The sequence below is a fragment of the Anopheles marshallii genome, chromosome 3 (assembly GCF_943734725.1).
Source record: "Anopheles marshallii chromosome 3, idAnoMarsDA_429_01, whole genome shotgun sequence".
NCBI classification, from domain to species: Eukaryota; Metazoa; Arthropoda; class Insecta; order Diptera; family Culicidae; genus Anopheles; species Anopheles marshallii.
Window position 1 is genome coordinate 21,741,332 of NC_071327.1, and position 13,072 is coordinate 21,754,403.

Sequence of the window (13,072 nt, forward strand, 5' to 3'; positions counted from 1 at the left end):
TGGAGGGAAACTCCTCCATCAAGCAATTTGGCAATAAACGGAAAACTTTATGATCTGCCAAAGTGCTCCAAACAATGGCGATAACATTGTAACCAGCGGTTGGTGCGAGAGAAACTTGCCGCGTGAATGCCCCGTAAAGAAAGTCCTGCCCACACCCTCCGAAAACTCTCTGATGCAGTGCTTCCGGATCATTATCAAGGATGTTAGATGTTAGGGCTGGGGTGCTTTAAGATTTTTATCGCTCCTTTTTTTTACGCTGTAAGCTTTAGAATGAGTTACGTGGCACGTACCCTGGTGTAAGTCACTTCAAACTGTTCCCATGCTGCAAAACTGCACTGGAGTAACTCTTGCCAAAGTTTCAAACAACCGCTCGCTTTCAGCTCCACTCCACTTTTTGGGATACACGCACGCCACACTTTGTCTTAATTCTGGTGTGGTAGTAGCATATTTGTGAAACTTTCCGACCAGCTTCTAGCGCATATCATGCGAAGCATTTACGATTCATTGCTCCGAACCGTTTTGCCATCGTACGTTACTGATTTCAATCAACGCATGGCCGTGAGCAACATATGATTCGCAAAGAGAAATATGTTCGACACAAAGTAATTTGTTAGTCTTGCTTGAACTGTCCATATGCTAACAGACCTTCAACAATCGTCAAGAAATAAGGAAATGTCTGGAGGTTTTTTTTAATGGTGATAATGAGAAAATTAACTGACTTAAGATGTCCTTCTAAATAATAGTCCTTCTGATGGGGGTGTTCTTCATGTTCCACGTGTTTGTCATGTCCGACGTCCAATATACCACAGAAGAAAAGGGCTGTTATGAAATTCCATAACTCAAAAGCCACAATTACAGATCTCGATTGCTTCCATCGTTTTCTTCCGACAATGTGTAAAGCTGTAAATTATTATATAATAAATTTAATATAATAAATCTTATTGCAACAACGAACAGCTCCAAAAGAGCTTTTGTACATCTTTAGAAACATCGTAAACAAAGGCGCTTCCAAAGGGCAATTCATTCTCAATGCATCCTTTTAAGGCTAATATATTCGCATCCTCAAACGACTGTTAAAGCTACCGCTCTATTTTCCCATTTCACAGTTGAAACAAAAGTATGCAAATAACAAAAAAAAAAAACAACACTAGTCTACTTTACACAGGCCAAAGATGCGTAACGACTTTATCCTTAATTTTGGGGCGAACGATACTAAATTCGACCAATGTTCGCTTCGCACGCTATCCAATTTTCATCTCAATCCTTTCGAGCCTTCGTTTACAATCGCCGATTCCATTTCGCACGGCTGCATATTCCCGCTGCCTGATGATGATGTTCATGATGATTTGTCTATTGGAGCAGTTTTATTTCTGTTCGTCTAAGTGGCTCAAATATGCTGCTCTTTGCATATTTTCACCCCGCCCTACTTCGCACACTCATAAACAAGCCGCCCCGCTCAGCCTAAAGGCATCGCAGCAGGCAACGAGAAAGCTGTTCGCCAAACATCACCAATTCCACCACGGAAAACACAGCGGTGATGAAGGTTTTCATTTCAACGTCTCAATCCCACGCACCACACCGTAAGCGTTCGCGGCCCGTCCCGCCACCCGCCAGCCGATATCGCCCATCCCCACCGCAACCCCGGAAGATTGATCGAAGGAAAATTTCAATTTTCGGTCCGATATTAAAAATAATGACAAGCATTTATTCTTCCCGCGGGAAACCAGACGGTTGGTTTTGGCCGGTGTTTTAGTTTCCTTTTTTTTTCGTTTGTCGATTTTGCTTTCAACGTGGCCTTTCTGCAGCGTGTGGGTGGCGTTGCAAAAAGGCCAAAAGGCTCTACGGTTTCACGAAAAACGGAACGAGCCATGATGACCACGGGACGGAAGCGCATTCGGCACGGGCGTAAAAATGGAAATTCATCCTCGAGAGGTAAATGAAAAACACATTTCCTTCGCTTAGCGATGGAGGCAAAATGGAAAAGTAACAACAAACAAAAAAAAGACATGCCAATGAAAGGAAAAAAAACAGAAACCTCTCGATGATGGCCCCGTGATGGTTCGCCGTACCAATATTGGACATCGGATGCGATGATCATTTGCTAGTGAGCGGAAACGCTCGGAAACGTACGGTCCGAATAAAATGAATAGGCACGCGTTTTATCCCGACAAGCAGCGAGCGACGACAGATGAACGAATGTGTGGCACTTACCGCAAAGGGAAACAGCTTTCAGCCTACGCATGCTAACATGCTTTGATTGGAATCCAATACTAATCCATCGTGTGTTTTCTTCAACATGAGACGGATTTGCAACTAAATGGTGCTTAGTTATAGCAGTTAAAATTGCTCTAGCAGATTATTCTTCAATTGCTTACTGCGTTGTTTAATAAAACCCAAACCAAAGGAAAAACCAAACGAAAAACCCAATTTTCAAAGTAACGAAAACGGGCAGTAAAACTAAATTGTTTAATTTACACTGAAACAACATGTCCATTCTAAAGCACCGGCAAACAGCAAGCTGCTACAACCAAACGATTGGCTTGTCATTCGCCTTCCGTCCAGCCAGCCTGCGTCAGCACCGTGTTTCGGTGTCGAGTGGTGACAAAAATGGATAAGCCAGATCAATCTGACTTCCACAGCCGCAGCCACCCGGCCACCCCGAACCCGGCACCGAACTTCACGCACGTGCGCTTCAAAATCACAAACAGAAGCAGAGGCGATTTGTTTTGACGTTCGTCTCTCGACCGCAAACCGATGCAACCTTCACCCGTTTGTCATAATGGCGGAAGGATACACCACCGGTGCCGGGGTCGGTTTTGGGATGAAAATCAAAAACATCACCCCTCCCAGAGGGCAATGGTGGACGCATCTCCGGCATCGAGCAAAACCGCACGATAAAGCCCCAACGTCATGAAGCATCGTTTAATGGATTGAATGTGGTTTGCTCCTTGCCGGGGTTCCGGTTCCATCCCTCGCTCCATCTCTTTGCACTCTCCCGTGAAGCCTTGGGTACACTGGGGGGGGCAAAAAATAACAATCAGCTTTATCCATTCGTTTGACCGTTCGACGCATCCTGCACAACCCAGATATGCACCTGGCTACGCATCGTCGCCCAGACACGGTACGGAATCGGCACACTACGGCCGGTACCCGGTCCGGATGCGGATTCGTTGTGCCAGAAATCGGACCAATTATAGCCCATGATGCAGGAAACATCCGGCCCTGTTCTCGGTATCGCGTACGAGCCCAACCGAGTCCACCCGAGGTTTGGGTTAATCAAGAGGCCAACGAGTTGAGTGGCCGGAAGCTGGACTAGAATCACCGACCGTTTCTGCACCTTTCGGCAGGAGCAGAGCGACTCGATACCCATTGGACGGGGTCGAGTGTTGGGCTGTTCGATAATTCCTCCTCGAAACATTCCTCCATCCACCACAAACTGGCGGTTTGAGTGTACTGTTTGTGAGCCAGGTGAGAATGGGACTAGGGCGCAGGACGCTAAGCCATTTACGTCGGGCTACATCCGTACCCGGGGTTTGCCGCCGCGCTTGTTGCCAGTGGAAAATGTGGTAATTTTCCTGAAATTCGGTGCTCACGATTTCGTTATTTGCATATTTAAATAAATAGGAGTGCCGAAGCATGTGATCTGGCAATTGCACATTTGATTTGAAACGTTACGAAATGGAACGAATGGATTGTTTGCACGGGTGTCGCTCCGAAAGAAGGTGATGTAAAATTCAATGCCATTTGATATCATTTAGACTAGTAAAACAATTTTTCAAAGAATACTTTAATTATTTTAATACATTAAACAAAGTGTTTACAAATTTTGAGCATTATCAACATATATTGAACAATTTCATCATCATTGTGAAAGCAACCGACAACTTGAAGATCTTATGGCCAATTTCTGACCTCCTTGCCTGCCAAAGACTGCAAAATATTTTGTATTTCTTCAGCTCATAGCACTCAATTGCATGTATTTTAACTTTACCACATGCTCTGGAATGGCATTAAAGAAGAATGGATCTCATGTGCTCAACTATTAGCATTTCATGCAACTACTTCTAAATTTGAGTTCGTAAAATTTAGATAAATTCAAGTTATGTTATTACTCAGGCTTTATGTCACGTTTTAAGAACGACTTTAAAGATCTTTGTTATTCTTAATGCTCTGATTTGAGCAATTCTCTTTACCTACTTACTTACTTTTCCGGCGGTACAAACGCTTCGCGGTAATTGTCTTTAGTGGTCTAGAATTTGCAAGTACATCGAGGAATCCTTCACAGCAAAGTTAATTTGATTGTCTCGAAACAATTCCGAGGAATCTTGTCAAGTATTTTGTTCTATCGACTTCCACGCTCTCGTCTATCTTTATGTCCTTCTCATCATTCTTAGACGTCTTTTACTTACACTGGAACCACTTCAACGTAGGATAATAATGGCCCAGAGTTTATTGCAGCATGAGGATAAAAGCGTGCAGAATTGTAAGGCCTAGGACATTGTTGTATACAGTGTACGACAAATTTTGGATTCAGTGATCTCCTGATCAAAACGATAAATGTTAGCAACAAATTAGGTAATAACTTCAGTTCTAGAATAAACATCCTTAAAACTATTTACATTTAAGTTAAGCGATTGTACAAAGTATTATTATAGTTATTCCATACCTTGTGATGAAATAACTTTTATTCTCTCCTTTTAGTTCTTAGTTATCTCTTACCCTTGAAATAAATTCTTTATGTAAACTGAAGAACATCCGGATAACTTATTTGTTGACTTATAACCAACCGTAGAAATAAATTCCCTAAGAATAGGAAGCTAAAGCAGAACATCACTAACTACAAAAACATTGTTCTGAATAATGTCTCTAAAATACCTCATCATAATTTCCGCATCCTCTTTCTTTCTAATCCTTCACCTCGTACACGGTGATCAACCATAAAGAAAGACACATCTAAACGGGTCGCTAGGAAAATTATAGCTTTATTAGCCTGAGTTATATCCTCACCCGAGATTGATTGATTTGGCTTTAATGCCCCGAAGCTTACACCGATGCATGACCGATCTGAATACCGAAACGGTTTCAGCTTTCGAGTCACCGTCCACTCTAACCGGCTGCAGAAAGGTCTCGTTGAAATGAGGGCACATTTTTGGTTCTTCTGGTTTCTTTATATTCAGGCGCATCTTCACCACCACCACCACCATCGGTTCCTGCGCGTTGAAATCTATGTTTTGACGTGACATATTTATGACCGTTATTAAAATTCCCGTCAAACCTGTCCATCGAAACGTACCAAAACATGGGCAGCAATCCCCATCCCCATTTTGCCCAGAATGACCGAAATGGATGGGGAAAAAAAGGAAGCTAAATTGGTTGTAATTCCTCGATGAAAAACATCCTCTGCACGTTCGACTTCCACCCCGAAGCGGTCCGAAGCAACAGGCATAATGCAAACAGCGTCAAGATGCAACCGTCGAAGCCGAGCACCGAGCGCAACCGCCACCGACGGGGAATACAACTACATTAGCGCACAGCACCTCTTACACAGAACTCGTGACCTCCAGGCCAACACATCCAGGAAGCCAAGTTAACCGATCCGCCGGGTTTCCACTCATTCCGTGTGCAATTTATGATGTCGGCACGATATTATGCTAATAGACTCATTAAAGCATGCCACGGAAATTAACATGATAAAAAACAGTAAACAAAACTTTCGCAGCCCACTATCAGGATGCAAAACCCCTCCATCTGCGGTGCTTCTCCACTGCACAGTGGGTTCCAATGGGAAGTTGGTAAAAACGGAGTGCTTGGATGCAAAATTATTTTACTTCTTATGAAATCTTATTCAATGACAAATGGACCAAATGGATATGATAAAAATGGTATCGGTTAATCAAATTTAAATTGACATGTAGAGGCACGTGGACTACAAGCTGGAGTATAAGCTGAAAATTTTAAAAATAAATATTTATCGACCAACAGCACAGCTTTCGCCCATGGTGCAGTATTGTACCAGCCCTCCAAACAGGAATCATTCCCTAAACGCAACCGATCGCTCATTGTCGGCATGTAATCGATCAGATGATGAATTTCCTCCACCATCACGTGGATGCTGTTCCCCCTGCAGGCAGTATGAGTGCATAAATGCATCGCATAAAACTGGCGCTGTAATTCATGGCTCTTATCTTCCGGCACGGCAATCACGATCGCCTTTGCCGGGTTTGATGGAGGTGCCGAAATACGTTCTACAAGCGCGTAAAAAGCAACCTTCCCAAACCAGTCCGTTTCTTATCTTCACGCGTTGCATTTATTGAGCCGAAAACGATGAAAATCTAAAAAAAAACGACGCTTGATTCCCGTAAGCTATTCATCATTCGGCTACCTTCCCGTCGGGTGCAACCTGAAAGTGCAATTTTCCATGCTAATGGGAAAGTAATAAAGCAAAATCCTGCTGCCGGAACGCTGAGCAAGCCCTTCCGGAAAGATGGGGTGGTGGGGAAACGCGCTTCGAAACCGATATGATTTTCGATAAAATTTACACCACAACAATACCGCCCTCTCTCGGCTGGAATGGGATCGTTAACACAACACCGGCCGACCCGTACGAACGAACGGCCGTCAGGTGGCGATAGAACTGCGACGGTTTGTCCCCAGTCAAAAGCAAACATCAGTCCAGCAGACAACATTGTCGTGGAAGGCTGGAGGATATTCTTACCGCTTTAATAACCCCTCCCGTTTTCGTGCTTCTTTTCTCGCGACGGAAAATTAAGAGCGGAACATTAAAACTGCACTTGGGGCCATTTTTCAAAATTATTGTCAAACGGTGCGCTGCGGTAGGTAGCGTACATTGTTCGGTGGTGTAGAATTCCCAATTTCCTTCGGGCGAACATGTTTAGGTTTAAATTTATTACCGTCCGCTTAAGCAGTGGAACGGTGGTTGCTTCAAATTATGGGAACCTTCAATAAAGTTTACTGGATAAAATGAAAGATGAAGGTCAACATGGTCAAGAATGATCAACTTTGAAGAACGTTTTATTTATTCTTTAATTCTGCCTTTTTATGTATTTTATTTATTTTGTTATTTTTTATTTTTTTATATTTTATTATACATTTTATTTATTATAACATTTCATTCTACATCTTTTAATAATAAAGGATTCGGCAATACTTCACCAATTATAGATTGTCGTCAAAGTAAAGATCAACGCTATACTTGCAAGTATTTTTGTTTATTTTTTAAAGGCCTGTGGTCTATTGACTGACATTTGTCTCTTGATATAATTGAAAGTGAATAATAAAATTCTAGCATCTTCAGCCTGTCTGACCGGTTAGTCCTCTTCCACATAGAGACTCTGGAGCATAGATTTGATAGATCTAATGGAATGAGATTAAAGCATGATTGGAAGATACTGCTGCAATAAATAACGTCTGTTATCGTCATTGACTATCCCCAAGATATCCTTTTCGTCCTTATATCTGTCCTAAGTAACACTTTTCCTAGTGAAAGGACTCTATTTTTAAGTTTGTTTGCAAACAACATTGCTGTGATTTAACGTATAATCCTAACATAATCTTTTTTTATTATTTTTTTAACACTGTAGGGTTTCTAAGTTCATAAGAGAATAATGCAAAAGATTAGAGGAATGTAACAAGTAAGCTATTTTCCGATATTTCACACTCCCTTTACACAGTTTTTATTGATCGTTCACTTATACCTAATTGCCTGTTCACTCTATTTCCTAACTGCTTAGGTACACGACTATAAAAGTCACCAAAATTCGATCTTACATACCACTTTACGGAAAATGCCTTCCAATTGCCGATTTGCGAGTAAGTTTGAAATTAGTCTAATTAAACAACACAAAAGCATCGAAAGCTTTCAGCAAATCTGTCTGCATTGCAAACATTACTGTACCAACAATCATTTGCATTGATGCGAAATGCCGTAAGCTTCTTCTGCAGCATCCTCCGTGCATGTCCTTTTGCATGTCCTTCACCCACAGGAGCATAATATATCCACCAACTAAACCAACCCATCCAACGTGAGTTAACAACTGTGAAAATAAATCGAATCGAATGCAACTATTGATTGCAAACTGTTCGTTAGTTAAATTTGAAATTGATAGATAATCCGTACGAACGGTTTTGTCTAGCTTCCAGCCCTTACGCCCATATTTCTGAATTCCTTGGTTGAAAGCTAACATACACATGGCGAAAAAAATATATATATACCAACCCAACACAAAACCACGTATCATGCGATGGTTTTTTGGTGCACTTGGGGGTGGTTTTTCCCAACCCCAATTCCCGGAGCGTGCCTCCCATTTCAATGATGTGTGTTTTTACTGCACAAAACCATTGCACTGGCTTTTTGGTGGCTGGGTACAAACGTTACCCGAGGGGAACTAGAAAACTGGGCACAAACCATAACAGATTCGTTACCTTCGTCAGTCTAATGAAGAGGAAAGCTTCAACGATAGCTCAACTGCCGAGTCGCTCCGAAACCGTATTCCCGGAACGATCCTCATCGATACCTAGCCGGGTCCACCGTCAGTGCTGCCAATCTGGTTCGACGTGCTCGTTGTGTGTATGTGCGTGTGTGTGTGCCGGAATGTGAAAAATAGTGGCCAAATACATCTCCAGTGCTACCCGAAACCCGTCAAGACAGAAGCATCGGAATGCATGGCGCAACCCTGATGCGATAACAAAACGAGTGCAAAACTAAAAAAAAACCCACACATAAACCCAACTCAAGAACCCTGCCGTACGTCTTCACTGTGGATTCCATCCCACCCACCCAGTCGGGCAACAAATTGTTGCACGTTCCATTACACGTTTCCAGATTCCACATTCCACAGTAGCCGGTGGACTGCTTTGCCGGCCGAGGGACAACGTGGGGGAAAATTCTTCCGCATGCCCAAACCAATCCATTCCGACAATCACTGCCGCCGGGGTTGCTTTTGCTGGACCGCGTCCCGCTCCGATGCTCACCCAGACCAACCATGGTTTTGCCAGGTGGTTTTATCAGAAAAACGTGAGAAAATTACCGAACCATTGCCTCCGTACCAACGTCGGTTCGGACCGCATTTCGGATGCCCCCAACCTAACGCACCCTGACAGGCCGGGAATCTGAGTCGGTAAACAAATTTATTTTCATCCCTATCGCGCACCGTACGATGGAGAGTGATGGAATGCAGCGAGGAGCTAGGGAGGGAATCAGAAAGCAATGCTCAAGAATTTCAGCGTCAAATCCTCCAGGGAATGGACGGTAGTTCTGGTTGCTTGGTTGCTTTTTGTAATAGTTCCATAATTGCCTACGGATGCAAATCGAAAGGATCGTTTGACAACGCTTACAGACACTTTGCTGTTCTGACCTTCCATTATTGGCAAGGAATTATTCCACTCATTGATGTCAACATCTAATAAATCTTAACCATAAGATTGTAATGATTCCAACTCACATACGGTTACTTAACGATTTTCCCTCACAGCTGCTAGTGCGTGTTTATGTGCGTTTCGCACGATCTCATGTCGATCGATAAGCCCCGCGGTTAAACCCCTCGGTGGGCAACCTTCACCTCAGAGCCTGTCAGTCAACCCAGTCGCATCATGCGTGAACGGTCGGTGCATCGCAACTGTGCCCTACTCGCGCTACTTTCGCTTGCCATCCACTGGCGGATCGATCCCATCGCTGCCGATAGCGTCTGTGGCCAGCGACCTATTGCCGCCCCCGGTACCATCACGTACGGAACGTCCAGTTGGCCTGGTCAGTTTCCGTGGCATGTGGCGCTGTACCGTACGGAGCAACACCTCTCCATTTCGTACGCTTGCGGCGGTTTCATCGTGGGCGAACGGGTGGTAATTACAGCTGCCCATTGCGTCACGGCCCCCAGCGGTTATCAGCTAGCGGCGGACGAGCTGATCGTCCGCGCGGGACTTTACGATCTGCTCGCACTCGCCCGCCATTCCCAGGAGCATCGGGTGGGTAAGATTCATCGGCACGATAACTTTACGGTTGGTTCACCTCGGCACGACCTTGCCCTGCTGTCGCTGAGGACCGTCGTTGAGTTTGGGGAGTTCGTGCAGCCGATCTGTTTGCCGGAGCGGGAAAATGCGCTGCAGGGCGTAGAGTTTGGTAGCGTCGCGGGCTGGGGATTGACGGAACTTGATGTACCGGCCAGGACACTTCGGTCGAGCGCGATGCCAGTGGTCAGCTACATCCGGTGTCTTGAAAGTGATTCCTCGTTGTTTGGTCCCGTCCTGTACGATGGAATGTTCTGTGCTGGGTGGGAAAATGGTAAGGTTTAACTGTAATTTATGTCAAAAGTTCCAGGAACTTTTTTAATGTACCAACACCATAGTCAACAGATGTAACTAGTGGCTCAAAAATTGCATTTCCAATGACGTAATTATTCCTGACATCAAAAAAATTGCAAGGATTTTTTAAACTTCATTTCAAATAACTAACATTATGAGTTGTTCAGAAGTCCACTCCACTGTGATACGGCCTCCTGTATGTCAAATAAGTTTATCCGATATATTCTCGCCCATCAAAACAATGTCTCTTTTTGGGGATGACAGGAACCAACGTTTGTAACGGTGACAGTGGTGGTGCATTCGTTGCCAACCTTAATGGCAGTTGGACAGCGTTAGGCATTGTGGCTTTCACCGGAGTACGGGAGGATACCGACGGGCAGACGCCGTTTCGATGCAACACGAAAAGTTTGTCCGGATTCATCAGCATTCCCAAGTACCTGACGTGGATTGCAGCCGTGGTTAGTATGGAAGAGCTACAACTCGCCCGAACAGTGCCAAACAACCACAAAACATCAACGATTCCGCCAAGAAACGTTAGTGAAAAAAGTAAGAATTTGCTGTTGCAAAACTCAAACTCATCAAACCGTTAATTGATTCCGATCTGTGTCTCTGCCAGTGTGTCAATCGTATCGGGAAAGATGCTCGGGGCAAGAGGACTTCTCATATCTGACATCGGTCGTTCGGCCGGTTCATATCCCTGGCACTCCTAGCCGGTACGCTCGGCTAGTGATTGATTGCTTCGCCGTGCTGATAAGTGACCGCTTTCTACTGGCACCGGCCAGCTGCCATCGAAGCACAGGTAAGAAAGAATACTTTATCTGTGTGTGTGTGTGTGATATGCGTGCCCCTCCAACTTTAGACCACAGACATAATAAATCGACCAATTTCGAATAAATCACAATCCGGCCTGGGTCACTCGCATGGTGGATGCGCAAAAATTTTCCAGCCCCGGCCAAGCAATTCATCCTGCTGGAGGTAGCCGGACAGGCAATGGACTGCCACATAAAGACGTTCCATCAACACCCGAATTTTGTCAACAAAAGCTCACCGCCGACGGACGACACCGGAAGTGGCGGGTGGCAGGCGGACGGGAAGGACCAAAGCAATCTCGCGCTAATCGAACTGGAACGAAGCGTGCCGTAAGTATAAGCATTCAGAGCGTGGGGACACAACACACCGGTACCCACCACAGCCACCAAAACCCAATCGTCAATCGTTCGGAATTGATTTGTTTTGCCATTGTGTTGGTCTGAAAATTGAAACGATATTTCTCAGCCTGTCCACCTGTCAGTTTGTGTGCCTTTGGACCGGCGGTACCGAAACCGATACCCTGCCGAACATCTTTCTCTACTCGGCCGTGAATGTTTCGTCCGGTGACAAATCGATCGAGTCGCCGGAGGTGACGGCCCGGTGGGAAGGTGACCGAACCGGACCGTCCCCGGGGAGCGTACGGCGATGCTACGACGAGCTGCTGGCGCCCATGGTGATGCAGCAGAACCCGGACGGCGACCGGCAGGATCGATTGGTCGGCATTGTTCTCGAACGAACCTGTACAAAGATTCGCTTCATCAAGGTAGCACCGTTTCTTTCCTGGATCGAGCAGTTGGTGTGGCAGGGTTAGGAAGGGAACAAAGGGCAATGGACGATGTTGGAAAATGGAAAAGATATAAAATAAAACTTCACAAACCACTGCGTTGAACAGTTGTACAATCTAGGATAAGTTTTATTTCATCTTGATGATTCCTTCTTCACAAAACGTACATTTGTAGTCTGTTTGCTAATAGGAATTTGCATGATTTTTTTTTATTTCCTTTCCCCTTTTTATGACTTTACACTACCCATCTCATCACAAGCCTCTGCGTCATATAATTACCGCATCACCATCACCGTTTCCACACAGTTGTCGCCTCTCGTGCACACTGGTAGACGATTTGTTAGCCTTACTTAATTTGTTTCTTACTCAGTTTAAGATACAATCACAATAATGAACGTTTCGCGCACTATAAACGTGGTATTAACTCTAAGTGTTGGGTTGTGATTTTGTTTGATTTGTTTCCCCCGATACAATAATGGAGTAAATTATAAACGAAAAATGCCTGCAACACCCATCACTTCGCAGGGCTTTTCATTCGCTACGAAAACTCACCACCAATGGCGCAATAGTAGAAAAAGTTGATAATAAAATAGATATACTGCACCCGGCTGTCCGGCCCATTTATTGTTTTACTTACTTAATTTTTGGTTGCTGTCTTTGACTTAGTACATCTTACACACAAATGCTACATAGAACGCCCGCCTGGCGTCGGCCTTTACTGTGCGTACGTAGTGTTCTTTTCGTTTCTAATTTGGCATCGATCAAGTGGTTGCGGTTCCGTGGACCCGTGCTTTGGCGCTCGGTTTACACACCGAAGGTGCGTGAATCGAATCTCATCTCGACCTGGGCTCTCGACGGTGGTTGTGGTGGCTTTCTTGTAGCGTTGGATTCCTTTCCCTTGACTATTCAGCACAAAATAGGTTTAGTAAGCCATTGTATGGCATAGAGAGAGAGAGAGAGGTGCACACATAACCTAGACAGAGTAGTTCGTTAAGAGCCCCAAAACAAGATATAGAACGCGAGCGAGAATCGAGCGATCTCGAAGGAACTAACCTCCCGTGTGTGTAAATAATGCGTAAATCAAACGCTGAAGATGGCTGCAAAGCGCGTTACCATTTGTACCACACCACGTGCAACATAAGTAAAACCCCTAAAGAGAGG

The 13,072-nt window shown here is 44.6% G+C and overlaps 1 protein-coding gene across 1 annotated transcript; it reads left to right on the forward strand.

Annotated features, from left to right (window-relative positions):
• Positions 1-9,609: 9,609 nt before the first annotated feature.
• On the forward strand, positions 9,610-11,938 carry LOC128714649 (ovochymase-2-like). Its single transcript, XM_053809525.1, has 5 exons — positions 9,610-10,297; positions 10,582-10,863; positions 10,934-11,116; positions 11,264-11,456; positions 11,593-11,938. The coding sequence occupies exons 1-5, from the start codon at positions 9,610-9,612 to the stop codon at positions 11,936-11,938; spliced, it is 1,692 nt and encodes a 563-aa protein (XP_053665500.1).
• Positions 11,939-13,072: the final 1,134 nt, after the last annotated feature.

Coding starts and splice junctions, on each gene's coding strand:
- LOC128714649 (XM_053809525.1), top strand. CDS start 9,610: ATGCGTGAACGGTCGGTGCATCGCAACTGTGCCCTACTCGCGCTACTT. Junction 10,864..10,933: donor AAGAAACGTTAGTGAAAAAA/GTAAGAATTTGC, acceptor TGTCTCTGCCAG/TGTGTCAATCGTATCGGGAA. Junction 11,457..11,592: donor GAACTGGAACGAAGCGTGCC/GTAAGTATAAGC, acceptor GATATTTCTCAG/CCTGTCCACCTGTCAGTTTG.